The 27,355-nt window shown below is 37.9% G+C and overlaps 1 protein-coding gene across 1 annotated transcript; it reads left to right on the top strand.

The window, feature by feature from the left end:
- Positions 1-23,602, top strand: LOC114261881 (exosome complex exonuclease RRP44 homolog A). The gene is made up of 24 exons (XM_028202207.2): positions 1-374; positions 490-627; positions 2,242-2,399; positions 2,714-2,769; positions 6,885-7,007; positions 7,175-7,305; positions 7,439-7,679; positions 8,959-9,112; positions 10,187-10,427; positions 10,718-10,874; positions 11,026-11,094; positions 13,305-13,430; positions 13,579-13,631; positions 15,074-15,180; positions 16,369-16,423; positions 16,504-16,603; positions 17,050-17,161; positions 21,081-21,201; positions 21,510-21,569; positions 21,676-21,781; positions 21,879-21,974; positions 22,469-22,550; positions 22,645-22,710; positions 23,183-23,602. Exons 1-24 carry the CDS (start codon positions 321-323, stop codon positions 23,382-23,384), a joined length of 2,808 nt encoding a protein of 935 aa, XP_028058008.1. The 5' UTR covers positions 1-320; the 3' UTR covers positions 23,385-23,602.
- Positions 23,603-27,355: the final 3,753 nt, after the last annotated feature.

Raw genomic sequence — 27,355 nt, 5'->3', positions numbered from 1 at the left:
AACCGACCCGACCGGAAACCCGCATAATTCAACACCCGCTCATCAAAACAATGGGCCTGTGTCCGTGCGCCAGAGAGAATCGAGCCCGAGACGGTGAAGCTACCACTAGGTGCGTAAGCGTATACATGTTATCGGCGCCGAAACGCAGTACAACTACTGATTATTACTGATAACTAGACAATTAAGGAAGGAATAAGCATACAGGCAATTCTGCAGATACAAGTAAGTATACATAACCCATACTCGCCGTGGTAGGCCAACAGAAGTTTCGAAATTGGGAGAGTGGTAAAGCGACGCCGGAGCCAAATTAGTCTAGAAAGATGTTGCAGAGCAAGTCCTTTGTCCGCAAAACGAAGCAAGGCAAAGTTATCAAGGTCTGTGCCCGCCATTCCTAAAACCCTAGCCCTAATTTGCTGCATCTTCTTCTCCTTCTCAATTTCATTGGTTCAGTTTATATAGTGTTTAAAATGATATCCTTTACACACACAGGTCGTTAGAGAACACTATCTGAGAGACGATATCTACTGCGGAGCCCCTTTTTGCAATGTCTGCGATTCTAAAAGTGCTCGCTTGAGCTCCTCTGCCCCCACCATTCTTATTTTTGACACCAACGTCGTCCTCAATCAGGTAGCCTCTGATTTCTGATTTCTACGCAGTTTACATTATGTTAATACATGTGTATGTATGTGTGTGCAATGGAATAATAATTCATTGGAAAAAAAAAAAAGGAAAGATTTTGAGAGAGACACCGAAGAACTTCCTTCTTGTGCTCAACTTTGCTGGCGAATTGATGATTGCGTTTCTTTCTGTGGAAAAACAATTGAATATGCTATAAAAATAGTGTAACATACAAAGGGTGAACACCATTTTGCTGTTCCCCTCAAGTTGAAGCCTGTTAATATTTTTTTTTCTCTGCAAGTTAATGATTTTATTTAAGAACTTTCATGCTCTCTCAATAATATTTGGATATATTAGGAATTTTATACCTTTTCAAATCATTCGATCTGAATTTGGAAAAAAGTGGCTCATTATATATTAAGAGATTATGAAAAATGGTTGAAGAGAGTGGGGAGGCTGCTAATTTAAGATAATGACGCATGCATGCAGTGTGCACTCTGCGTCTACTGTATATCACAATCAAATCTGTTGAGAGAGAGGGTTGAGGATAGTTGCTGGGAATTGCTAAACATTGGAGTTATTTCGTTTCTATATTGCTCCTTTAGTGAATGAATATAGAAGGCACCTAAGAAGCACATACATTTTTTTAGAAAGGTGGCGGGTTTGTGTTGGACACCGACACTAGTCAAAACGTGTACTAATTAAAAAAAAGAAAAGAAGAATTGGACGCTTGGACAACACATGTGTCCATCACTTACATGTACGTGACTTGGCATATAGTGACCCAAAAAAAAAAAAAAAATGTAAATGTATAGGAGTTCGTGTTAGTTTGCATTTTTATCTATGAGATAAAATAAATATATTTTGTGTGTCCCCTACAGATTTTAAAAATTGTCATGTTGGCGTGTTCGTATCATATTTATGTCATGTCACATGTCCATATATGTACTTCTTAGGAAGGCACTTTAAATTGTATATTAGTGAATTTTCTTAAGACAATTTTGGTAGAGAACATATTAACACCTCTTTCAAATGGGGGAACACCAAAATGGTGTTCATCCTTATATATAGTGTAGATGATACGTATGCAATTGTTTTTAATTTCATTTTGGTGGTTATTAGCGAGTAATTATCTAGTCTTCCATGATCACCACTTTGACAGTGTGCCCATCCAATAGCAAGGGACTATGTATTTACATGGCTCAAAAAAAAAAAAAACAGTTGGGGAAAATCAAGAAACACCATTGGTCAGGCACATAACCACATGGTGTTTCAGGAAGACTGTATAAATTATGGTTACTAGCAGTTAAATAGTAATTAAGATTAACAGTTAGGGTTTCATGTGTTGTAATGTTAGTGGGTCTTGTAGGTTTGTGTTAAAATACGTTATCAATCAATGAAGGAGGCTGGAATATTTTGAAATCGCTTCTTTTGAGGTTTTGGGGGTTTGTTCTTCTCAAATAGAACCAATAGGAGGTCTTTCCCTCTCAAAGCAGGACTTCTCTGTATCTTTTCTTCACGTCTTCTTATTTATTTAGTTTACTTTTAAAATGGTACATATCAATATTTATTTTTGTGGGTAATTGAAATTTTGATTTGGTTTTGAATGCATGTGTTCCTCAGATTGACTTGCTCGAGAATCCGGCAATTGATGATGTTGTCATATTGTCAGTGGTGTTGGAAGAGGTGAAGAACAAGAACCTCTCGGTTTATAATAGAATCAGAGCCCTCTGCAGCAATTCTACAAGGAAGTTCTTTGTGTTTTCCAATGAATATCACAGGCAGGTTTTCTTTAGTTTTCATCATGTCTGAGTTATACCATTTGTTGGATAAACGCATTGGATGCTAGGCCATTCATCATTTTTTAAAATAATTAATATGGTTATTTATTTATACTCAATCAGAGTGTTTAGACTACTATGTAAAAGTGTAGTTTACTTTTTTTAAGCCCCTGTTTCCAATGGTTGTTACTGCATGCCTGGCCTTATTTTAATTTATTCAGTTGTAGAGGCCGCAGCAACTGTAGTAGTATTGAAACAAAAAGATCAAACTAAACTCCTTCTAATTCTTGGTGCGTTATTTGTTTTTCTTGAAGGGATACATATGTGAAGGCCATGGTCGGTGAAAGTCCAAATGATCGGAATGATAGAGGTTTTTTCTTTGCTTTATGCTAATGTTTTGTTTGTTGGATTCATTTTTAATGACTACCAGTTACAATGCTATGAAAGAGATGGTACTTGGTGTCTAGACTCTCATATTCACTATAAAATTTCCTTTTCACGTAACACAATCACCTTGTGGTAGTAGTGATCCATTAATCATTGATTATACATTTTGAACTTGTTGCTCTATTTTCTGGATATCCCCATGAACTGAAACACGTTTCTATCAGCCAAAAAGTTATGAAAAGGCTTTGCTGAGTTCTATATTGGTAAAGTAACAATTCCCAGTCTCTGACTCTCTGCAGACCTGACAATGCTGCTAATAATCGATATATTTGAGAAGATAGTGCAAATGTTGCAGAAAATGTAGATTACTTCATACACTTGGATCTTATTATCAATGCTGGTGCCACTAAGAAGACATGATATGCATTGAATAGTCATGTTAAAAGAATTTATTTTTTCAATATTTGAAAAGACCTCTTCAAAGTAAGAATTTCACGTCTTTTGCTCCATCCTAACGCCCAGAATTCAATTGTGAGGCTGAAGATAAACAATAATGTATAGAGAAAGAGAGAGAATAAATTGTATGTATTATTATTGATTGATATATTGATCTCTATTACAATGATTTATGATTCCTATATATAGAAGAGGGTGAGTGTGTAGTAGGTAAGGAGTAGGTGAAGTGGAGGTGGTAGTGGTGTAGTGGGTTAGGTTTAGTGGAGTAGGTGAGGTGGTAGTGGTGTAGTGGGTTAGGTTTAGTGGAGTAGGTTTAAGTGGGTGAAGTAGGTGGAGAGTAGGTGGATTTTAACAGCCCCCCGCAAACTCAAGGGGGATAGGAACTAACCAACTTGAGTTTGGAGAGAGTAACAAAACAAGAAAATACATAAAAATAAAAGAGGATAAGAGACACTGTATGGTCGTGTCAGACCATTGGTGAAGACACTGGATGGTTGTGTCATAACGTTGTAGAGGACACTGTATGGGGGTGTCATAACCATGTAGAGGACACTGTATGGTGGTGTCATAACGGTGTAGAGGACACTGGATGGCGGTGTCAGACCGATGTAGAAGACAGTTTATGGGGTCATGTCGGACCGTTGTAGCAGACAGTTTACGGAGTCTTGCTGGACCCTTGTAGAAACTAACCGGAATCAATGTCGGGACAGTTTACAGAGTCTTGTCGGACCCATAAAGGAGCTAACCGGAATCAATGTCGGGACAGTTTACAGAGTCTTGTCGGACCCATGTAGAAACTAACCGGAATCTAGGTCGGGACAGTTTACAGAGTCTTGTCGGACCCTTGTAGAAACTAACCGGAATCTATGTCGGGACAGTTTACAGAGTCTTGTCGGACCCTTAAAAAGTCGCACCCTCAAAAGGTGTGCCCAATCTATCAAAAGGCGTGCCATCAAAAAGGCGTGCCCAATCCATAAAAAGGCGTGCCATCAAAAGACGTGCCATCAAAAGGCGCGCCAGACACGCGGTGATGCACGTGATCGACAGTGCGCGTGTCGGCCTCGTCGTCATGTTCTATATAAATCAATGCGGAGGCTGAGGCAGAAAACCTGCTAAAATCTTCTGAAAAACGCTTAACCTTGCCTGAGAGAGAAACTCTGTAATATTCTGTAACCAACCCGTCTCTGAAACACTCAGCAACATGGCCTCTTCTTCCCGTCCAGCTACCCAAAACATGGCCTCCTCGTCCCGTGGTCTGCTCACGCTCTTTCCAGAACTGAACGAGCCCACAAGAGAAGTAACTGGTGCGGTGGCCAGTGAACCTCAACCAAACACCTCTGTGTTTGCTCCGTTGAACTTTCCGATGCGGTCGGTGGAGCAAAAAATGGCAGTGCAAACGGACATTGAAGCCAATCAGTATACTTTGAAGTCCTGTGTGGAGACGATGACGGCAGTCACAAACTTGTCGCACCGGCTGCAGAGCAGGACAAATGAGGTGCAACAGTTAAACTCCCAGCTGGCTCTGCTCCAACGCATGTATAAGGATGCGCGAGCAGAGATAAGTGTGCTGAAAGCAGAAAATAAGGAGCTGAAGCGGAAGGCCACCGTGATGTTCCGATTTGGAGGGCTGCCATATGCTGCAGTGGAGGAGCAGGGAGTAGTGATCATGCCCAGTGGAGTGGGAAACACGGAGGCAACACCGGCAAGGGCCGCCCAGGACGGAGGCAAGAAGAAAAGACCGGCGGAATAGGCGAGAAGAAAAATCCCACTGTTCCGATTTGTGTTGGTTGTGTTTTGTGTTTTTTTATTTATTTATTTATTTTTTTTATGGTGTAAAATGCTGATCGGGGTTGATCCCCGGCATGAAGAAATGACAAGTTTGTAAAATGTTGTTTTTTTTTTTTTTTTTTTTTTTTTTTTTTTTTGAGAGTGTTTTGTTGAAAAAATAAAAATAAAATGAAAGAAAACAAGGGAGAAAGAAAATAGATAAAAAATATTTATAGATGGATTATATGAAAAACATCAGTGCGATTGTTTCAAAATAAAGTGGGGTATTTAAAAAAGAGGAAAAGTGACTTGGAAAAAATAAATAAAAATAAGTGATTTTTGAAATCAAATGGAGGAGAGAGAGGGACAAACCCATGTGATAAAGTGGAGAGAGAGTCGGTGAGTGGGGTGCAAAAGGTGAAGGAGAAATGATGGATTGAAAATGGTTTGTGTCAAAAGTGGACACTGTTAGTGGGGAACATGAGTGCATTGATTATTTGATATAATAATAATAATAATAATAAAAATAAAAAGTTAGAACAGTTGGAGAGAATGAGTGGAGTATGGTAAGGGTTTCATCCAAAGCCAAAATTCCTGCAGCGAATCACTTCGCAAATCCTAGCATGAGCTTTTTCTCTTTCCAGGCTTATTCATGAATTTCCTGGTGATTTCAAGAGCCTCTGGTGGCATTGTGGCAGAGAACACCCCAACCTGGATTTTGGGTGGCAGCAACTGAGAACACCCCAACCTGGATTTTGGGTGGCAGCAACTGGAAAATATCATAGATCTGATTTTTAAAAACCTCGTGACAGCATTTCATCAGCTTCATCCAAGACAAACATTTTGATGTAAACAGGACGAAGTGATTGTCTCCGCAACATGTCAAACACACGACCAGGAGTACCAAGAACAACATGAACCCTACTGGAGAGAATGCGCTGATCTTCGCGCACACTAGTCCCTCCAACACAAGCATGAACCTTCACACTTTGCTGGGCAAGTTCAAGAGTGGGTGGAAGAACCAAAGCTTGGCACTCAACCAAGCTATAATCTAGCTGCTGCAGAATTCCAGAGCAGAATGTTGCAGTGTTTCCAGTTCCAGACTGTCTCGTCATATGAGGTGAAGAATTCTTCTCCATCAGCCTCACACATGACTACAGTTGCACAAATCTTTGTTGATTTTATCAGCGGAATAGGTTGAGGCCCGGCGGGCGGCTAAGGTGAGGTTGCCGCCCGCCGGGGAAGCGAAAATACTAGGTTTTAAACCAGCTCTGATACCATGTAAGAAATAATGTATAGAGAAAGAGAGAGAATAAATTGTATGTATTATTATTGATTGATATATTGATCTCTATTACAATGATTTATGATTCCTATATATAGAAGAGGGTGAGTGTGTAGTAGGTAAGGAGTAGGTGAAGTGGAGGTGGTAGTGGTGTAGTGGGTTAGGTTTAGTAGAGTAGGTGAGGTGGTAGTGGTGTAGTGGGTTAGGTTTAGTGGAGTAGGTGAGGTGGTAGTGGTGTAGTGGGTTAGGTTTAGTGGAGTAGGTTTAAGTGGGTGAAGTAGGTGGAGAGTAGGTGGATTTTAACAGGTTGGTTATGTAAGAAAATACAGAAATTGTGCTTTATTATACACACACATACTTGTACCTGCGCGTACTTGATCTTGCAGGCATACTTTAGGGTGGACTTACATAGGATGGTGTGGTGTCAGTGTAATAGGGAAATTTTAGTATTGGAAATATGAGCCTTAGATTTTCTATGTATACAATTACGTATAAGAGCAATTTTCTGTATTCTGGTGGTTATTTTCATTCCTAGTGCAATGACATGCGTTTGTGGATTTCCATTTCCTGACAAGAAATCGTGGTTTCAGCTATTCGGGTGGCAGCGCAGTGGTATAAAAATCATCTTGGTGATGCAAGTAGGGTCTTACTAATCACAAATGACAGGGAGAACAAGAGGAAGGCCACTGAAGAGGGAATTTCTGCGGAGACAGGTAGATTAAACATCATAACTAACTTTTTTTAAGCTGCCTAGCAGTTCATGCACATCTGTAATGGGTAATACTTCTGTTATATTGTTGTTAACATGTTGATTATGGTATGAACTCATTGGACATCTTATATGGACAAGGCAGACTAATGAAGTTCCTTTTTATTTCAGTTGAATCATTTGTGAAATCACTTGATCAACCTGGATTACTTGACCTGCTTGTTCAGCCTCGTTCAGAAGATGTAGGCATGGAGGAAGTTGAAGATCTGAGACCTTCAAAGAGGAAAATACTTTATACTGAGGTAATCTTGGCTGCAAATGCATGTTTACAACTGATGATTGTATATCATGTAACATGTGTTATTGACTAAATTGTGGTCATGAATTATGCTCAGACAGTTTACAAATTTTTTTCCTGCTCTCCCTTTTGTGCAGCATAAACCCATGTCAGAGATTACTGCTGGCTTGCATTGTGGTATTTTCCATCAAGGGAAACTTCGTGTTAATCGTTACAATCCTTTTGAAGCATATGTAGGAAGTGAGAGCATTGGTGATGAGATAATCATATATGGGCGTGTAAACATGAATAGGGCTTTCGATGGTGATATAGTGGCAGTGGAACTTTTGCCTCAAGATCAATGGCATGAAGAGAAGTCATTGTCCATAGCTGATGAAGGTATGATAGTGCCAGCCATATGGTTATTGGATATATAAAAGATGCAGCCATGAACCCATGATCATACCATTTTTTTTTTGGGTTAAGTAATTGAACCTTCATTTGAAAAGGTTGGAAAGTTATGAAATTTCAAAAAACTAAGAATACTCTTCAATCTATACAAGGGAACCTCCATACCATCAAATGTCCTCCTAAGTATGATCATACCATGCTTATCCATTCCTGTATGTATGCAATTATACTTTCAATGAAATTACATTTCCTGGAATTTTTTTTTACCTACAATATGGTTCTTAGGTTTTGTTTATTGTAAGATAAAAACTGACAATCCAAAAGTAGAAGCCAAAAGCACCCCTTACTCAGCTCTAGAAATAAACTTTTTTCAGCGTATTAAAGCTATTTTTGCCTAATAAGTTATAAGTAGAAGCTATACCAACTGTTTGCATAAAAGCTATAAGCAACTCAGATAAGCTGCACCAAACAGCCCCTTAATGCACTGCCCATGGAGATTTTGGGTTGTGAATTGGCTGGTATACTTTGTGCTATGTTATATGGGCTCTTCAAAATAAATCAAATACCTATCAGACAATTGATACTTGGATAAGGGTATGAGATATATGTTTGATTCTCCCCACCCTCCTCTATTTTTCTTTAATTTTTTTTCCGTATTTTTTTTTTGGGGGGGTGGGGGGTGCTTGTGCGTGAAGTTGGATGCTTAAAAATGAATGTCCTGTTTTAATAGAGGAAGGCTATTCCTACCTTTTCTCTTCCTCTGACCCCATCAAATTCAGATGGTCTGGTGGGTTTGTGTCTGCCCTTTGATTCACAAATTATGTACTAGTCTTAAGCCAAAAAGTGGAATCATATTCCACTTTTTGGAATGGGAAGACAATTCCTAATTACCTACTCAAGCTGAAATCACTTTCCAAACTAATCAAAAATCTGATCCCATTACTCCTATCGTAATCTCACATTTCTGGAGGAATATAAAACCATTTAAGAGTGAAAAAAGTGGATGGGCCTGCAATATTTAAAATTTTTCCATTTTCCCAAAAGAGAATTCCTAACTAAACCAAGTGTTTGAATAACATTGATACAGTAATTTTATAAATAGTAATGAGATTCTCGTTCATTCTCTTTGATTCCTGCCATCCAAACATAGGTTGATGTAATTTGGTCATAGACAGAGTGTTTTGTGCTTGCATGTGTGTGAATTAGGAGTGTGCTATGCATGCTTTAAAATATTATACTTTCCATTAACTTTTTAACTATCTTCCAGAGGATGAGGAAGAAGATGTTCATCTAGTTCCAAGCAGTGCTGATGATGCTCCTAGAGTTCCAAATCCAGCACAAGGTTCTGCGGGAGGTGCAAATACTGTATCTTCTCGTCCATCTGGCCGTATTGTTGGTATCATAAAACGGAACTGGCACTCGTAAGTTAAATGGCTTGATTACTTGATAAATGCGATTATGCTTTCTTCACGAGGCTGGGGGTTGGTTAAGTTATCTTTTGTTTGAGTTTGACATGCTATTTGCTTTTTCCCTTTTCATTTAGTAAAATGCATTCACAAATTGAAAGACTTTCCTCTTAACTTAAGCCTGGCAAAATACTTAAAAAAAGGCTTTTTGGTAGTCTACCAGGCAGTTGACTGCTCATGCTACTCTTCCCTGATTTCAACTTCCCTTAAAAACACAATAACTGATGCTCAAACATCTCATAACTTCATTTGCATTTGCTGCTTATGAGAATGTTTCCACCTTGGCGATGGGGCATTTGTTAGAAATCTCTTTAGGCAGTTTATGGTTTGTGTTTCTACCTGAAATTTTTTCATTACGTGTTTCTTGTTTTATGTAAATAGAAAACATTGAAAGGCAATGTTACCAAACACCACCTTCAGAAAATGTTTTCTGTGTAGAAAACATTTTTCTACGTTTGTTTGTGACTCCAAAATTGTGGTACTAATGGTGGCGGTGGCGTGTTGGTGGCGGTGGCGGTAGTGGTGATGGTGGTAGTGGCAACAATGTTTTCTGCCCAAATAAGCTGTATTTTTGTTGATTTTTGGTTTTTGTCTTACCAAACACCAAAAAATGCCAAAAACATTCCAGAAATCTTTTGCCAAAACAAAGAAAGTGTGTGTTAGTTCCATTCTTTGAAATTTCATATCAGTCATATGGTTCATAACTCCCTTACTGCCTTTGTATACCATATATTTCAGGCTTGGTGAGCTTGTCAAAATTATTTCAAGCTTGATGTGCTTATAAAAATAACTTGATGCATAGTTTTCTTGCTTGCTTCTTCGTTGCTGCTTTCATGGTGACAATAGTTATATTTTCTATATTATTGTTGCTCAAAAAAAAAAAAAAAAAAAAAAGGTTCTATATTATTAGTTTTATAATGCATATATTTTTCTTCTAGAATTTAGCCATTATTGTGGCTAGAGTTACTTGTGTTCCTTGGCTTTTCTGGAAATGGATGAAGTTATTTAATTTTACAAAATATCATGCAGATATTGTGGATCTTTGGAGCCAATGCCTATGCCCGCAGGCACTGGTGGTGTTGCCCATGCTTTATTTGTCTCTAAAGATCGCAGGTTTCCAAAGATACGGATTCAAACTCGACAACTTGGAAATCTTCTGGACAAAAGAATTATTGTTGCCGTTGATTCTTGGGATCGTTTATCTCGATATCCTTCTGGGCATTATGTACGAACAATAGGAGTAATCGGTGACAGGGAAACTGAAAGTGAGGTATGCAGTAATGGCTTTCTGTCAGTTTATTTATTTATTTTTTTGGGGTGAGTGGGTTAAGGCCAAGGTCATTTGCTTCCCTGTTGGACAGTTATCTGTTTCTTCTTTCAATAACCATAATCTATTTCTTCACACTTATGTAATTGTGTTTAGGTACTCTGTCAGAAGTTTGATGAATCAGTTTAAGATTTTTTAGTAATCAAAAATTATGTTTAGGAGCTCTGTATGAAGTTTGATGAATCAATTTAAGATTATGGATTATGTAGTAATCAATTATGTGGGTGCTGCAGGTAGTGTTGATAGAGAATGATATAGATTCGAGACCATTTACTTCTCAAGTTTTGTCATGTTTGCCGCCATTACCTTGGTCTGTGTCTTGTGAAGATCTGGCAAATCCTATTAGGCAGGATTTGCGTCATATACGTGTCTTTAGCGTGGATCCTCCAGGTATGTGATCTATAGATTTATCAGACCTTTTCTTTCTTAATACCCTTTTAGTTTTAATACCCTCTTAGTTTTGCATGAGGCCAGATAGTATTCTTTTTAGTGTAGACAGATACCAAACTCTGTACAAATAATTATGTTTCTCTTTCTGCAGGTTGCAAGGATATTGATGATGCATTACATTGTACAGCTCTTCCAAATGGAAATTTTGAAGTTGGAGTTCGTATCCTTTGACCTTTTGGTTCTTCCACGTATGTTGACCTTATAAATATCATGGAAATTAGTGAAACTCATTAATGGAAGCTAATAGCATGAAAAATATCAACACCATGACAGCAAAATTGATTATATATGACAAGAGGGAACTTCTGACACGAGGGAGAATGATCTTGGAGGAGAAGTTTATGTTTCAAGTCTGTTTTTTGGCTTTGAAAGCTTATTTATGTTGAAGATTTGCCTATTAGTGGAAACTATCATCTATCTTCCTAATTACGTAGAAAAAACAAATCTTGCTTGTTACTAATTTGGTTGAACTATTACCTATCTTGCTAATTACCAATTTCTTCTTTCTTGATATGTAGGAGAGGGAGCTCTCCTCAAGGGTGTCTCTGTATGTCTACATATGGGGATGGAGACCTTTTATAGGATAGTTGGGCCATGGAGGCCAGCTCATCCTTGAGGGTCGTGCCAAGGAGTGGCAAATGTAGGTGTGGTATGCCTTGAGTTATCAGATGAGTGTGTATGTCCATGTATGGGATGGAAACCTTTTGTAGGATAGTTGGGCCATGGAGGCCAACTCATCCTTGAGAGTTATGCCAAGGGGTGGCAAAGTTTGGTGTCATACGCCTTTTGAGGTATCATATGCCTTAGTCAAATAGGTCTCTCTTTCTTGTCTAAGGCAGGTGAAAGTGGAGCCACCTCGAGAGGTGGACTGAGCAATTTTGCTAATCCCTCAACTTTAACTACCAATCTACAGGTTCGTGGTAATCCAGCATGGAGTCATGGGTCACTCGGGTGTCTCATGGCTGAGGCACTGAGGGATCCATAGACCCTACTCCCTACCTAGGTAAGCTGTGTAGCTCTGGGTGACATTCTTGAGCCGAGGTAAGGCTAGGGAAGGTGCTGAGGCTAGGAAAGGTGCTGAGGCTAGGAGAGGCGTTGAGGCAAGGCGAGGCCATGAAGTGACGCACTGCGACTAGGTGAGAATGTGAGTCTCATGCCTTGTGATGATCCAACCCCTCTTAAGTGATGACGTGGCATGTATGTAGGGCACAAATACCTATAATATTTATTGAAAATTCATTAAGAGGGGAATTTCTTTGTTGTTGCAATGTTTTAAGCTTTTGCTATCAAGTTTGAGCATTGGTTTGAGGGCATCCACTTCATGCAAATAATGTGGAGGTTAGGCAACTTAGGTTTTTAAGACTTTACCTAGTGAACCCCTCACTGCTGCATTGGTAGGATGAGCACTTAATTTTAGATGTAATTTTTTTGATCGTCTTATTTTTTCATCATCCTTGCTTCTGATTCTTGATACATGCATGATTTAGTCTTTATTTATTTATTTATTTGATAAATAAAATTTTATTACTAACAACATCAAGATGATGCTAAAAAATACCCCCCCCCCCCCCCCCCCAAAAAAAAAAAAGAAGAAAAAAAAGCCCCATCAAAGGGGAGAGACCACCTAACCAACCAAATCATCAAAAAAAAATTCAAAAAAGCAAACAAATCCAGATCCACCATACCTGTAACCCAGCTATACAAAACTACAAAAAGCCTATTTTCTAAACATGAAAGAGAACGAGCCATCCTTGAAAAATATGCAAATTGCGTTTCAACCAAATCAGCCACATTAAACACAATGGGGCCATGGACCAAGCCTTTTGATGCCGCTTCCCAACCTGACCCCCTCCCCAACTCCAGAGGACTGCCATCACCCTCTGCTTTGTTGAACCCAAACCACTCCAAAAATAGAAAAAATAAGCACCCACATATGATATGCCACAGGCCAATGGATAATAAGCAAATGATCCAGACTCCAATTTATAGTCTTTACTTTTTTGTGCAATAGTAATTTTCTAGTTGTCGTCTTGACTATTTTGCATGAATACTTGTAAAAAACTGTGTACCTTGGGTTTGATTCACTTCTTGGTTTCTTCAGTGTACACATGCTTATTCCCTGTTTGTTGTTGAGCTCAAATGGGCTTTTGTTTTCCTTTGGATTTCATTACTGTTCTTTTGAGTTTCTTCTGTTGGCCATCTTACACGTTTTCCAAGAATCTTTTTTATTTTAATTTTTAATTTTTTGTATATTTTGCTTAGATTAGGGCTATTGTTGGTCTTAATACATCCAATTGTCTAAAGGTGGTTCTCAGTTTTTATCAGTTAGGCATGGAGCTTTTTTGTCAATCCTTAATAACATTTAAATAGATATTGCTGATGTTACAAATTTTGTGCACCCTGGAACCCCTCTTGATGATGAGGCTACACAAAGGGGCACATCAGTGTACCTTGTTGAGCGGCGAATTGACATGCTTCCTAAACCTTTAACAGAAGGTTATATTTCATTCCCATTAACTTGGTTGAATTTGTTGGTTGCACATACAACTGATTTATTTTATGGCTAGTTGTTTCTTAGTTTTAAAATTTCTAATTGTCACAGTAGCTCTCGGATAGTGCACTCAATGGAAGTTTTATATTGCAGATATTTGTTCTCTTCGAGCTGATGTAGAGAGACTAGCATTCTCTGTTATCTGGGTAATGATTGAATCTCTAGTTGTTATGATTCAGCTTTCTTTTTCTAGTGAGTTGTAAGTACACATGTATCTGATTGACCTGAAAAACACTGGTTCTTGATACTCTCTCCAATACCCAAACCTGCAATATCAATATCTGTGGATTATGGTGTCAATTTGATACCTTATTAATTATTAGGGTAAATTACAAATACACTCCCTGAGATTTGCTTAAAATACAAATTTTCTTCCGTGGTTTGAAAAATTACAAATACCCCCTTATTATAATTTTTTATTTAACAGAAATAACTAAAAAAATAAAATTCATAATTGCTCTCCTATATAATAATAAAATTACCTAAATTATTAATTGAAACATATTTTTAACATCATTAAAAACTGTTAATTGACGTGATGATTTATTAATAAAAGGGGAGATTTGTTATTAGAAATCTCAGGAGGTGGAATGTAATTTTCAAAACCACAAGGGGCGATTCGTATTTTAATCAAACCTCAGGGGGTATATTTGTAATTTACCCTTATTAGGGTAAATTATAGTTATGTGGCCACTCCCATTTTTAATTGTGAGTACACCCATTTTACTGTTTAGTCTATTAAACTGTAAAATATTGCTTGTAATGCAAATATTTCCAATTCAAATGGAGCTCAACTCATTGAGGTTGTTGGTCTGTGAGTCAAATTGTTCAACTGATCTGGATGAGCTGAGATGGAAAAAGATGAGAAAAAGCTAGAAATTAGAATGGAAAGAAAGTTAAATAGTTGCCAAATACTGATAAACTTCAGAAAGCAGAAGCCATTTTTTTTCCTTATGTTAGAGGTCCCTGTGTTCAATTAGTCCAATCATTATGGTCCATTTTTGTGTTAAAAAACAACTGACCTGAGATTTACGTTTTCTATTGTTGGAACAAAGGGCTGTTTTGATTTTAGAATGCTTTTTAGGAGCAGTGTCGAATTCTGTAGTTTAAACTTGCATTCTTTCTTTTCTTACTCTATTTTGGTGAGAAATGAGGATCTTATTAGATAACACTTTGCTCTTCCACATTTTTGAATAAATTCATCAACAGATAAGGAAGACTGTGGAACTAGTCATCTTTGCTTTAGTTAATTAATCTTTTTCACCATAATTAGTTTTTGCACATGTTGCATCTTTTCCATTCTTTTTTTCACACTTTACACTTCCTTTAGTTGTACCAATGAATGGTGTTGGCTCAGTTTTATTTTGATTTTAGACATCATATTTGCTCATAATTGAGCCCTTAAGTGTTAGAAACACGCAACGGATTACTTGCTAAAGGAATGCTTACCAAAGGGCATTTATGCTTTTATGTATCGGTTTTTGTGTTTACATATATTTATTTCCCTATCTTGGTGGTTTGTATGTGTTCATGTGTATTTGTGAATTCAAGTTTTGGACCTTTTTTTGACATATTATTTGAATTTCAGGAAATGACACCTGAAGCGGAGATTATTTCTACAAGATTCACAAAAAGTGTCATCAAGTCATGTGCAGCATTGTCTTATGTAGAAGCTCAAGCCAGGATGGATGATAGGTGCTATATCTAATTTTTCTTGTTATACCTTACCCCTTAATTAACTTAGGAAAAAACTTATGAGATAAAGATATTGTTCAGCTTTATGTAGTCTCAATAGTATGATCATATTTACCACTAAATCTTTGGCCATCATTTTCTTACAACATGAATCAACCACCATTTTTCATTGGAGATGATTAAATTATCTCAATGCAGCTATAAACACACAGCATATATTTTAAAGCTTTGCTTGTGACCATGGAAAAGTTAACAAGGCATAGTACAGAGTAGCAATACTTGAGGTGTAATATGACATTCAAAGAATTTGATATACCAATTATCTAGATTTAGAAAACCCAGAGAAGGCCAATGATGGTGCTCTTGATAAGGTGTCAGTGCTAGCTTATGGTGCACAAAAGGGGAGTAGAAGGCCGAGGTTATTCATAATAAACAAGATATATTCAATTCTTACCAGGATTTTTGTTCTGACACAAATTGTGTTCAGATTTTTCATGGTGGATTGATTGATTTATTGTTCATACTTCAGTGATGCCTGTGTACAATGAATCCGAGTTTCAATATCTTGAGAAGATATATATATATATATATATATATCAAGGCAGATGGAATTCCAACCCAGTTGTGTAAATCTTCACATGAATTGGAGTGAGAGATGTCAACGATTGAGACCAACCCATATGCTGTATGGCCACCAGTATTATGAATGCGTAGGTTGCTTGTGTCTACGCGGTCATTGCATGAGTATGGAAACCCTTGCCACCCTTGTTAATTCAGGTGTACACAAGTTTTATTGAACCTTTGACCTGACAAATGATTGAACCCCAAAGGAACTGTTTGAAAAAGGGCATGCTTTTGATTATCATTTTATTGACTAAATGATAAAGCTGGTAATTCAGTCAAATTGCTTCATATTACTAGTTTCTATGTTGTGGGGGCTTGAGAATGTTGCATTGGTGCTTAGCGATATTGTAAACAAAAGATAAAAACAGTCTTGAATCTTGATTAAGAAAGATAATGGGCATTTGACCTTTTGATATCCAGTTACCTGTGTAAGTTTATACATTTAGACTCGCTTTGGGTCTGTTCTTGCCCCTAAGGTTATCTGCATTTATTTATTTATTGTATTTGAAGCTTCCTGCCTACCAGTTTCCATATTGATGACTTTTTTGTACATGTATATTGTAGCCGCTTGATGGATCCGCTAACTACAGATTTGAGAAATATGAATGTTTTAGCAAAGGTATTCATACTCAGGTTGATACTTACCGTCATTTATTCAATTGAGTATTGGCTAATTGTGAATGGACTCTGTTTTTGCAGGTAATGAGGCAGAGGCGTATTGATAGAGGAGCATTGACTCTTGCCTCCGCTGAAGTGAAATTTCAGATTGATACTGAAACTCATGACCCTCTTGATATTGGTATGTTGACTTGACCTTTTTAAACGAAGAAAGTTGATTAGTTTAGCTGTTAAGAGGTAGCCAATACCATTTGTAGGATTAATCGATGAATGAGACTTGGAGCCATTGTTGTCATTAAATATATTGTTGTTTGTTCATTGTTATCCTTCCTCTGCACACTTTAGAATTCCTTCAGGACTCAAAGGCCCAAATCATCCTATATAAACTGGTGTTTAGTGTTTTAATATAAATTTATATACTTGTGTCTAGTGTCCTAGTGAAATCAGCCCCCAAATTTGCATTAAGGTGCTGAAGTTTCTCAATTATCTGATGCATGCTGTAGTTATGTCTATCTGGGTTCTCTGGTTTCGTTCCACTTTGCTTTTTTTTCCATTAATGATTTAGTGGTTTATTTTGTTTTACTTGTGTATTAATATTAATTCCTAATGCATGATATGTGACTGCAGGGATGTATCAAATTCGAGAAGCAAACCAGATGGTTGAGGAATTTATGCTTGCTGCTAATATTTCAGTAGCAGCAAAAATCCTGGAACATTTCCCCCCATGTTCATTGCTTAGGTATAGGTCGCTTTTCATTGCACCATCAAGCTGTCTTCTGGAATATTATATATGTATATTGTTTTTCTGGCCTACTTTTCTTTTACTGTCAGGGTCTAGGAATGATCTGATGGTGACTATTGGAGATCTCTCTCTCTCTCTCTCTCTCTCTCTCTCTCTCTCTCACACACACACACACACACACACACACACACACACACACACACACACACACACACACACACACACACGCTTGGTAGCCTCTTAAGATTATGTTGTGGATGGCATTGGCATAGTAGATGTCCAGAATTGAAGTGTAAGAGTAGAAGATTCTATTGATTTACCGGTGTACAAAGAAAACTTGTTTAGTTGTAGATCTCTAAATGTTCCCCATTTCACTCTAATATATCTGTCTAAGAAATATTTCATGACTGATAATATCCAAAAGTCAGAATGATGATACATGATCGACCGTCCACTAACTGGCGCTGGTCTTTATTGAAAAGGAGGAACACTGCGAGAATATTGTTGCAAAAAAGTTAAATATGATTTGTAAAAATTGATATATTATTGATTGATGTATATTGATATATATTACAAATGGTGAGTGGCTCATTATATAGGAGAGGATGAGTGTAGTAGGTGAGGAGTAGGTGGTGGTAGGTGATGGTAAATTGGTGGTAGGTGATGGTAAATTCTAACAGCCCCCCGCAAACTCAAGGAGGATAGAAACTAACCAACTTGAGTTTGAAGAGAGGAACAAAACAAGAAAATACATAAAAATAAAAAAGGATAGGAGACACTGTATGGTCGTGTCAAACCATTGGTGAAGACACGGAATGGTGGTGTCATAACGTTGTAGAGGACACTGTATGGGGGTGTCATAACGTTGTAGAGGACACTGTATGGTGGTGTCAGACCGATGTAGAAGACAGTTTATGGGGTCATGTCGGACCGTTGTAGCAGACAATGTTCTGACAGTTGTTGTGACAGTTTACAGAGTCTTGCTGGACCCTTGTAGAAACTAACCGGAATCAATGTCGGGACAGTTTACAGAGTCTTGTCGGACCCTTGAAGGAGCTAACCGGAATCAATGTCGGGACAGTTTACAGAGTCTTGTCGGACCCATAAAGGAGCTAACCGGAATCAATGTCGGGACAGTTTACAGAGTCTTGTCGGACCCTTAAAAAGTCGCACCCTCAAAAGGTGTGCCCAATCTTTCAAAAGGCGTGCCATCAAAAGGCGCGCCAGACACGCGGCGATGCACGTGATCGACAGTGCGCGTGTCGGCCTCTTCGTCATGTGCTATATAAATGAAGGCGGAGGCTGAGAGAACATGTGGAAATCAAACCAGTCTGAAACCTCTGAAAAACTCTTCGTGGGCTGAGAGAGATACACTGGTAACACTCTGTAAACACTCTGTAACCAACCCATCTCTGAAACACTCAGCAACCATAACATGGCCTCTTCTTCCCGTCCAGCTACCCAGAACATGGCATCCTCTTCCCGTGGTCTGCTTACGCTCTTTCCAGAACTGAACGAGTCCACAAGAGAAATAACTGGTGCGGTGGCCAGTGAACCCCAACCAAACACTTCTGGGTTTGCTCCTTTGAACTTTCCGATGCGGTCAGTGGAGCAAAAAATGGCGGTGCAAACTGATATTGAGGCCAATCAGTATACTCTGAAGTCATGTGTGGAAACCATGACAGCGGTCACAAACTTGTCGCACCGGCTGCAGTGCAGGACAAATGAAGTGCAACAGTTAAACTCCCAGCTGGCTCTGCTCCAACGCATGTATAAGGATGCGCGAGCAGAGATAAGTGTGCTAAAGGCAGAAAACAGGGAGCTGAAGCGGAAGGCCACCGTGATGTTCCGATTTGGAGAGGTCCACCATATGCTGTAGTGGAGGAGCAGGGAGGAGGAAACTTGCTTGGTGGTCTAGGAAGCACGGAGGCAACACCGTCAAGGGCCGCCCAGGACGGAGGCAAAAAGAAGAGACCGGCGGCAGAGTAGCGGAGAAAAATCCCATTGTGGGTGTGGTTGTTTTGGTTGTGTTTTTTTTTTTTTTTTTTTTTTTTTTTTTTTTTATGTAAAATTGTGATCGGGATTGATCCCGGAGATGAATAAAAAAATGGGTGTTGTGCAAATGTGTTAAATGTTTGGTTTTTTTTTTTTTTTTTTTTTTTTTTTTTTTGGAATGACAAGTATGGTGATGATGAGTATGGGAAAAAGAAAATAAAACCAGTGGGGGGTTGGAACCTGTGGGCTAGGATAGTGAATGTTAATATATTATAATGGGTTGGTATAGTGCAAGGGTGTGTGTGTGTATCTGCAGACAATGGGGTGGTATTCGGTGGAAAGAAGATACATGCCATGTGAATGAATTTTTTTTTTTTTTTTTTTTTTTTTTTTTTTTTTTTATGTTACGAAAAAAAAAGGAAGATAAAATAAAATAAATAAAAGGAAAGTGGTTTGGAGAAAAGAAATAAAAAATAATTTTTTTTATTTTTTATTTTTTATTGCTTGTTAAAATTGATGGATTAATTAATTTGAATGATGAAAGTTGATGGTGATGCATGCCTCTAATGCACTCTCTTTCATGATGGGAATAGTGAGGGCTCCATGTTTGGAGAGGCAGAGATCTGACGGTCTGGCTTGGTTAATGATGAAAGTTGGGATAATATATATTATTTTGAGTCGGTTGTCCATGTGGTGGATATAAAAAGATGGGTCAGGAAGAGAACAAAATAAAGGTGATGAAAAGTTTGAAAGAAATGATGGTGAAAATAAAGGAGGGACAAGGAAAGTGGGAAAATGGCCATAGTGGTGGTATTGGGAGAGTGGGTGCAAAGTGAGAGAGAGAGAGAGAGAGTGGGTGAGTTGGTCAGGGAGCATGGCACGGAGGTGTTGGACGGCGAAGTGCTAGAGAACCATTTCTTGGGACAGATGGTCGTGGAACGCCATTGATAAGCTGTGTTATTCAACACTCTACGCTCATTCTAGCGAGAGCAGCACAGGTCGAGGAGGCCGGGAAGCACGCTATCATGCGGCGAACGGGTCTGCCCGCCAGAGATCTCCGGATCTTGGACCCAATTCTGTCGTACCCGTCCACGGTGTTGGGTCGCGAACGGGCCATCGGGATAAATCTCGAGCACATCAAAGCCATAATCACAGCTCAGGAAGTTCTTTTGCTCAATTCTCGAGACCCTTCTGTGATGCCCTTAGTTGAGGAGCTTCAGAGACGCATCTTGCGCCACGCCACCATCAAGCTACCACATCCCAGGAGGGTGGGGTCAATTCGGTGTTGGTTTCTACTCGGCTTATCTTGTTGCAGATATAGCCATTTTTGGAGCGGCTCAAGAAGAAGGACTATGAAGTGCTCTTCATGATGGACGCCATTGATGAGTATGCTGTTGGGCAATTGAAGGAAGAAGCTTGTTTCTGCTACTAAGGAAGGTGTGAAGCTAGAAAAGTCGAGCGGACTAGGTTGAGGTCCGGCGGGCGGCCAAGGCGAGGTTGCCGCCCGCCGGTGAAGCGAAAATACTAAATTCTTAACCTTGCTCTGATACCATGTAAAAATTGATATATTATTGATTGATGTATATTGATATATATTACAAATGGTGAGTGGCTCATTATATAGGAGAGGGTGAGTGTAGTAGGTGAGGAGTAGGTGGTGGTAGGTGATGGTAAATTGGTGGTAGGTGATGGTAAATTCTAACATGATTTATTGCCGAGAAGCAGAAATTTGTAGAAGTAGATCTGAACTGGCACACTTCTGTACGGTGGACAAGTTATATTCTGTATTTTGTCCAACTTAGGTGGATAATAGTTGTTGGATTTCAGTTACTGATGTATAATCTCATTAATATTTAAATTTTCTTAATTTGGGTGTTAAGCTCTTTGCAGCATTTAGCTCATGTGGTCATTAATTTTGCAGGCGCCATCCTAGTCCAACCAAGGAGATGCTTGAACCGTTGCTTCGTACGGCTGCTGCTGTTGGCCTTCATTTGGATGTGTCCACATCCAAAGCATTGGCAGATTCACTTGATTGTGCTGTGGTGAGTTATCATTTTAGGACATGTATGCTGGACACGTGGAAATTTTTATCTATTAGGTCTCACTGTTCACATTTGCATTAGTATGTCAAGATGAGATTATTCAATATAAGAACTGGTTGTAGCTAGGTTGTATGGTGTCTAGTTTCTTGTTATTTAGTTGCTCGCTGCTACTCTCTCTCTTTCCCTCTCTCTCTTACACATTCACACATAGAGATCTATGTCTATTTCTTATTGATCAATCTGTCATCTACCCGGTGTTCAATTTTGTTATGTCTACACAAATTTGTTCTTAAGAAATTGTGTTGCAGGGTGATGATCCATACTTCAATAAGCTCATTCGCATCCTGGCTACTAGATGCATGACACAAGTAATTACTCCCTGATTTTAATGAATTCAAATTTGTTTTTGCATAAGAAACTTTATATAACTTTTATCTTGTCATTGATTTTTTCTCCAATTCTTTACAAATTCAGGCCGTTTACTTCTGTAGTGGAGATCTTAGTCCCCAAGAATTTTATCATTATGGCCTTTCAGCACCTCTTTATACACACTTTACCTCTCCTATTAGGAGATATGCAGGTGAGTGAGTCATGTTTTGTTGTGATTACCTTAAAGCAGATAAAAAATAAAATAAAAAAAGAGAATCTTTTGATTATTGAATGTCCTTTCCTGGCAGATGTCGTTGTACACAGGTTACTTGCTGCATCTTTAGGCATCTACAAGCTTCCAGCCATATTTCAAGACAGACCCCAACTTACCAGTATTGCCGACAGTAAGGATTACTTCTCTGCCGAGTGTTATCTTTATGTCTCCTTTCATGAAATCATATACCTGGTTTTCTGCACTCTCTTTTGAATTTGGGAAATATCTTGCCGTCCATGCTGAGCATATTGGTGGTTTCAACAAATGTTTAAAATGCAAGATGATAGGACTGGTGATTGGTGTCTTGAAATGATTTAATAGCACTGAAGTGGCCAGTGGGCTATCTTTGGGCATGTCTTATGGTTTAAAAAACACTAGTTTGGCATCTGATAGCCTCTTTCAATTCAGATATTAGGTCTATTCCAGACTTGCATAAATTGATATTCTCATCTCTGACTATGATTTTTTTATAGAAACAAATGCTATTATGCTTTAAATATGCAAATGGTGCGTTTTCCACTGTGATTAACATTTATCAATATGCGGATTGCTAAAGCTAAAGCATGCTATCTTTTTAGTTATTTTGAAATATAAGAAAAAATTGTTTTCATGTGTCCCCTTCAGATTTAAATTATCGGCATAGGAATGCTCAGATGGCGAGCCGGGCCTCAGTAGAGGTTCATACTCTCATCTATTTCCGGAAACGGTACGTGTACAGACCTTTTTATGCTCTCTTTCTCTTTCTCTCGCTCTGTCTGTCTGTCTCTTTCTGTCTCTCATAATTTTCTATCCTCTTGCAGGCCCACGGACACGGAGGCCAGAATTGTGAAAATAAGATCAAATGGCTTCATTGTTTTTGTGCCCAAGTATGTCTTATTGCCCTCTTGCAGTTCCATTCTCTCTTCCCTTGCAGTTCAATTCTCTCTTCCCAAATGAACTACTGTGCCATATTGCTTTTGCTCCCATCTTTGCTCTTACTTCCCATGCTTTTACTTTATGTATTAAATGCATTTTGCTTATTCGCCAGTTTTGTATAGTAGCGTGCACAATCTGTCAATCAGATTATCCTGGAAATGCCTACCATAATCAGAAACATTATTTGTATAATGATGTAATCTTATGAAATGTATAATTGTTCAGTTTCATTGCTCCTATTTTCTCGTAACCCAATTTTTTTTCAAAATGGTCTCGTATCACGAAATGTTGTTCAAAACACGCCCGAAGAAATTTCCCTTGTTGTGGCTGTCCAGCTAGCATGTACGCTTCTTATGATGATCATCTATCTGATGTTAATTTTTATTTTTAATATATAAATTTTCCAAAATAATCTGTGTGCAGGTATGGTATTGAGGGGCCTGTCTACTTGACGGCAAGAGGTGATAAAGGAGGTGGCGGAGAATGGTTGGTAGATGAGCAGCAGCAGAAGGTTAAGAAGAGTGATGGTAGCATTTCATATGGTGTTCTTCAGACAGTGAGGATTCATATGGAGGTTGTGGAGCCCCAACCCAACCGGCCTAAGCTCCAACTTACCCTTATCTAAAAGATGTTACTTTTTCTGTTTTTTGGAATTTAAAAGATTACTTAATTTTTGCCAACAGATAAAAATCCGCTTGTATGACTTTTTTTACACTGTATATAGAGCTGTTTGTGCAGAGCATAGCGGTGTTATTGATAAGTGAATTAAACCACTGGGTATGGCCCACAGTATGTAAGAATATTATTATTATTATTATTATTATTATTATTATCATTTGTTTCCGAGTTGATTTTTAAATTATCTCTTTCTGGGGGTGAAATATTGCCATCAGTTAGAAGATCAGGGATTCGCTTAGCCAATCAATCCTGGCATAAGGAGCACAGGTATTTTTTTCGTTTTATTCATTTTTGTTTTTTGTGTTTGTGAAAACAAATCCAATGAAAAGTTCAAAAACAATCATTGCTTTCATATTATTTTGATTTGTGTGAATATATATATATATATATAAATTAGAAAATAGATTTTTGGTACTTTGTCGAAAGTAGGTTGTGGTTAGAAAATTAGGTGACAGCTTTTGGAAAATGTTAGAGCATCTCCAACGGTGACTTAAATTTTTCATCAAATCTGAGTCAAAAATGACCCATTTCACCAAATTTGATACCACTCACTCCAACAGTTCACCTTTCACCAAATCTATCCCGGGACAACCGGGTGGTCGACCGGCCGGTTGACCGGTTAGGCAATTTTTTTTTTTTTTTCGCGAATTGTCTGAACTTTGTTTTGAACTTTCTGAACTTTTTTCGGTTGACCGGTTAGGCAATTTTTTTTTTTTTTTTTTTTTTACGGTTTGAACTTTTTTCCTGAACTGTTTGAATCTTTCACTGGTCGACCGGTTGGTCAACCGGCCGGGCAACCGGCTGGTTGACCGGTTGGTCTCCCTCCAACGGTCACCAACAGTGTTTTGGTGAAATCAGTATTTCGTCGTTAGTTTGATAAATTTTTTGATGAAATCTCAATCTGATATTCATTTGGTGCAACCGTTAGAGCAGTGAACAGCAGTTTTTTTATCAAAATTTGAATTTGATATCAGTTTTGGTGAACCGTTAGAGATGGTCTTAGCAATCAAATAATTTTACCAACACAAACTCCAAACACATCTCACATGGGGGGTGGGTGTGTTTGAAAGTGTCGTGATTCCGACCCCCAGTATGGAGGCACCCCCAGCACCTCCACCTCCACGTGGGGGCAGGTAATGGAGAAAAAAAAAAAAAAACAATTTTTAACCAATGGGAGGAGACCCCAACATTTCAATGGAGTCCAACTCATTTTCGGGTTTGAAAAATGTTAGCAACCAAATAATTTTTAAATTTTTTTATATAGACGTGTGTTTTATATCATGTAAATTATGTCATTTTTTTTGAGGACATAAATTATGTCATTTATATGTATTTTATTCCGTCTTTTTATTTTTTATTTTTTTTTACGACAATGCTACGTAGCTCAAATTTTGTGGCTCAAAAGTGGCTCAAATGGCCAAAACGACGTCGTTTTGAGTACAGAACAACATAAAAATGACCAAAACGACGTCGTTTTGGCCATTTGAGCCACTTTTGAGCCACAAAATTTGAGCTACGAGACATTTTCCTTTTTTTTAACAGGCATTCTGTCCCTTCGGTGTGGCCAGTGGTTGTGACTAGCTGTTTGGTCACATGTTTTTTCAAGGATTAATTACTTTTACCACCCTATATTTTTACTAAACGTTTGTTTTGACCCACTACTTCCAATAATGATAGTCAATCACTTCCCTCCATTTGTCTTTTAAGGCGGCTACAATAGAATAAAGTAATTCACATCCATGTCATTTGCGATATTTTGATATCACAAAATGCTAAAATTAAATTATTTTCAATTATAATTAAAATTTATATAATAAATTATAATCAAATATTACTTAGGGTGGGTTTAGAAATATATTATTTTAAATTTTTAAATTTTTTAAATTAAAATATAAAATAAAACAAAATTAATATATTTAAGATAATTTTTTATTTTATTTTATTTTTTTACAAAACAACGTAAAGAGAATCTATAATTTTTTACCTTTCCATATAATTTCTTAGCTTTTTTTATTTTTAGTGATTTTTTTAACTATTGCTATAGGTAGTTTCCAAACTTACCCTTAAAATATAATAATATATATATATATATATTCATAATTGAAATAATAATCATGATGGATCATAATCAATCTTATAATCAAATCAGAATTAAGAGTCATAACCAAATATTTTTTAGGATTAACTAAAGGGAAATACTAACAAGTGTCTTATAGACATTGTTTAATATTGCAAATATGTAAAAATGTTAAAAAGTATATTAATTTTAATAAAAGCACATTGAAATTAGTAAAAAGTGAATTGTATTCTATAAATGTTTTATCTTTTACTTGTATCCTATAGGTACTTGTTAGTAAGATTATTAACTAAAAATTTCTTCAATCATAACCAAAATAAAAATTACAAAATATTATATCTAACATTACAATAAATCTTTGTCAAATCATATCTAACGCTACAAAAATAATAACAACAAAATTACAAAAATCATAACTGGATATTTAAGTACACACTACTAAAAAATATGTACCATCAATTTTTTCTTATAACATAGAGACCAATTGATTTGAATGGATCTTATGGCGGAAACAACAACCCTAAACTTGGTCTTTTATAATTTTTAAGGGATTAGCCTAATCGCTTGAGACCCAGAGTTTAGGGCTCTAAGTTTCAGGTTCGATTGGTATGTTAAAATTTACCATCACCTACCACACGCTTACCATCACCTACCACACACTCACCTACTACACTCACCTACTACCACCATCCACTACACCTGCATCTATATAAGGAACCCTTTGTAATAGACAGAACAACAACATATATCAATCAATAATACATACAATTTATCTCTATCAATATATTTTACATGGTATCAGAGCTATAAGATTTAGGCCTATACTCCTTTCTTTCCGCCGGACAGCCGGCCGGCAACCTTGCCTTCGCTGCCCGCGGGAGTTTTTCAACACATATCACAAATACATACCTTGAATCCGCTGCCACAAATTCCATAACCGAACCTCTTCTTCCATCACGGTTACATGGCAACACCGTATATGAGATCTGTCCTGTGTGCTCAACCAACCAGCTTGCGCGACCTACGCACCTCGTGTCTGTCGCCTCCAGCCTGGCCATTATTTCCAGCCACAACTCCGCGACTGAGCCACCCCCACCTGCAACCTCACTCGCCTCGGCTGCTTCTCTCTTTCTCTGTCAATGTTCAACTATACTCAGGTAGTCCCGCCAATTTCGCAGCCTACACGGCTGTTCTCAACCCCCATGATCGGATCATGGGCCTGGATTTGCCTTCTGGTGGTCATTTGACTCATGGGTATTACACCTCTGGTGGGAAGAAGATCTCTGCCACCTCGATTTACTTTGAGAGTTTGCCTTACAAGGTGGATTCAAGTACTGGGTATATTGATTATGATAAGTTGGCAGAGAAAGCAATGGATTTTAGACCCAAATTGATCATTTGTGGTGGGAGGTTTAGCTCTCTCAACCTACTCTCTCTCCCTCTCGGAAAACACTACTGCACTCAACGCATTTCTCTCTCTCTCACTTTCCCACCCAGGGCACATGCTTTTGTCCTTAATATCTTATTATTCTTATTATTCTTATTCTTCCACCGACAACACACACATGACCCTTTTCTCTGCAAGCTTCCCTTTCCCGTAATGCTTTACAGTGCACGCTTTGTATGCACACCAAAAAAAAAAAAAAAAAAAAAAAAAAAAACACACCACACACCCACACACACACACACACAACACCCACGTGATTTCCCACTTTTCTTTTCTTTTAATATATATATATATATATTATAATATATTTCCCCCAATATATTTCCACCATCCTCTAGAATAATAATTCTTCACACACTCCCAATTTGACCAATTCTTTTTCTTATTATTATTA

This window comes from Camellia sinensis, chromosome 1, assembly GCF_055761805.1.
Source record: "Camellia sinensis isolate YWXY chromosome 1, ASM5576180v1, whole genome shotgun sequence".
Taxonomy (NCBI): domain Eukaryota; kingdom Viridiplantae; phylum Streptophyta; class Magnoliopsida; order Ericales; family Theaceae; genus Camellia; species Camellia sinensis.
Note: the sequence above shows the minus strand (reverse complement) of the source record. Positions and strands in the feature narration are given on the sequence as shown.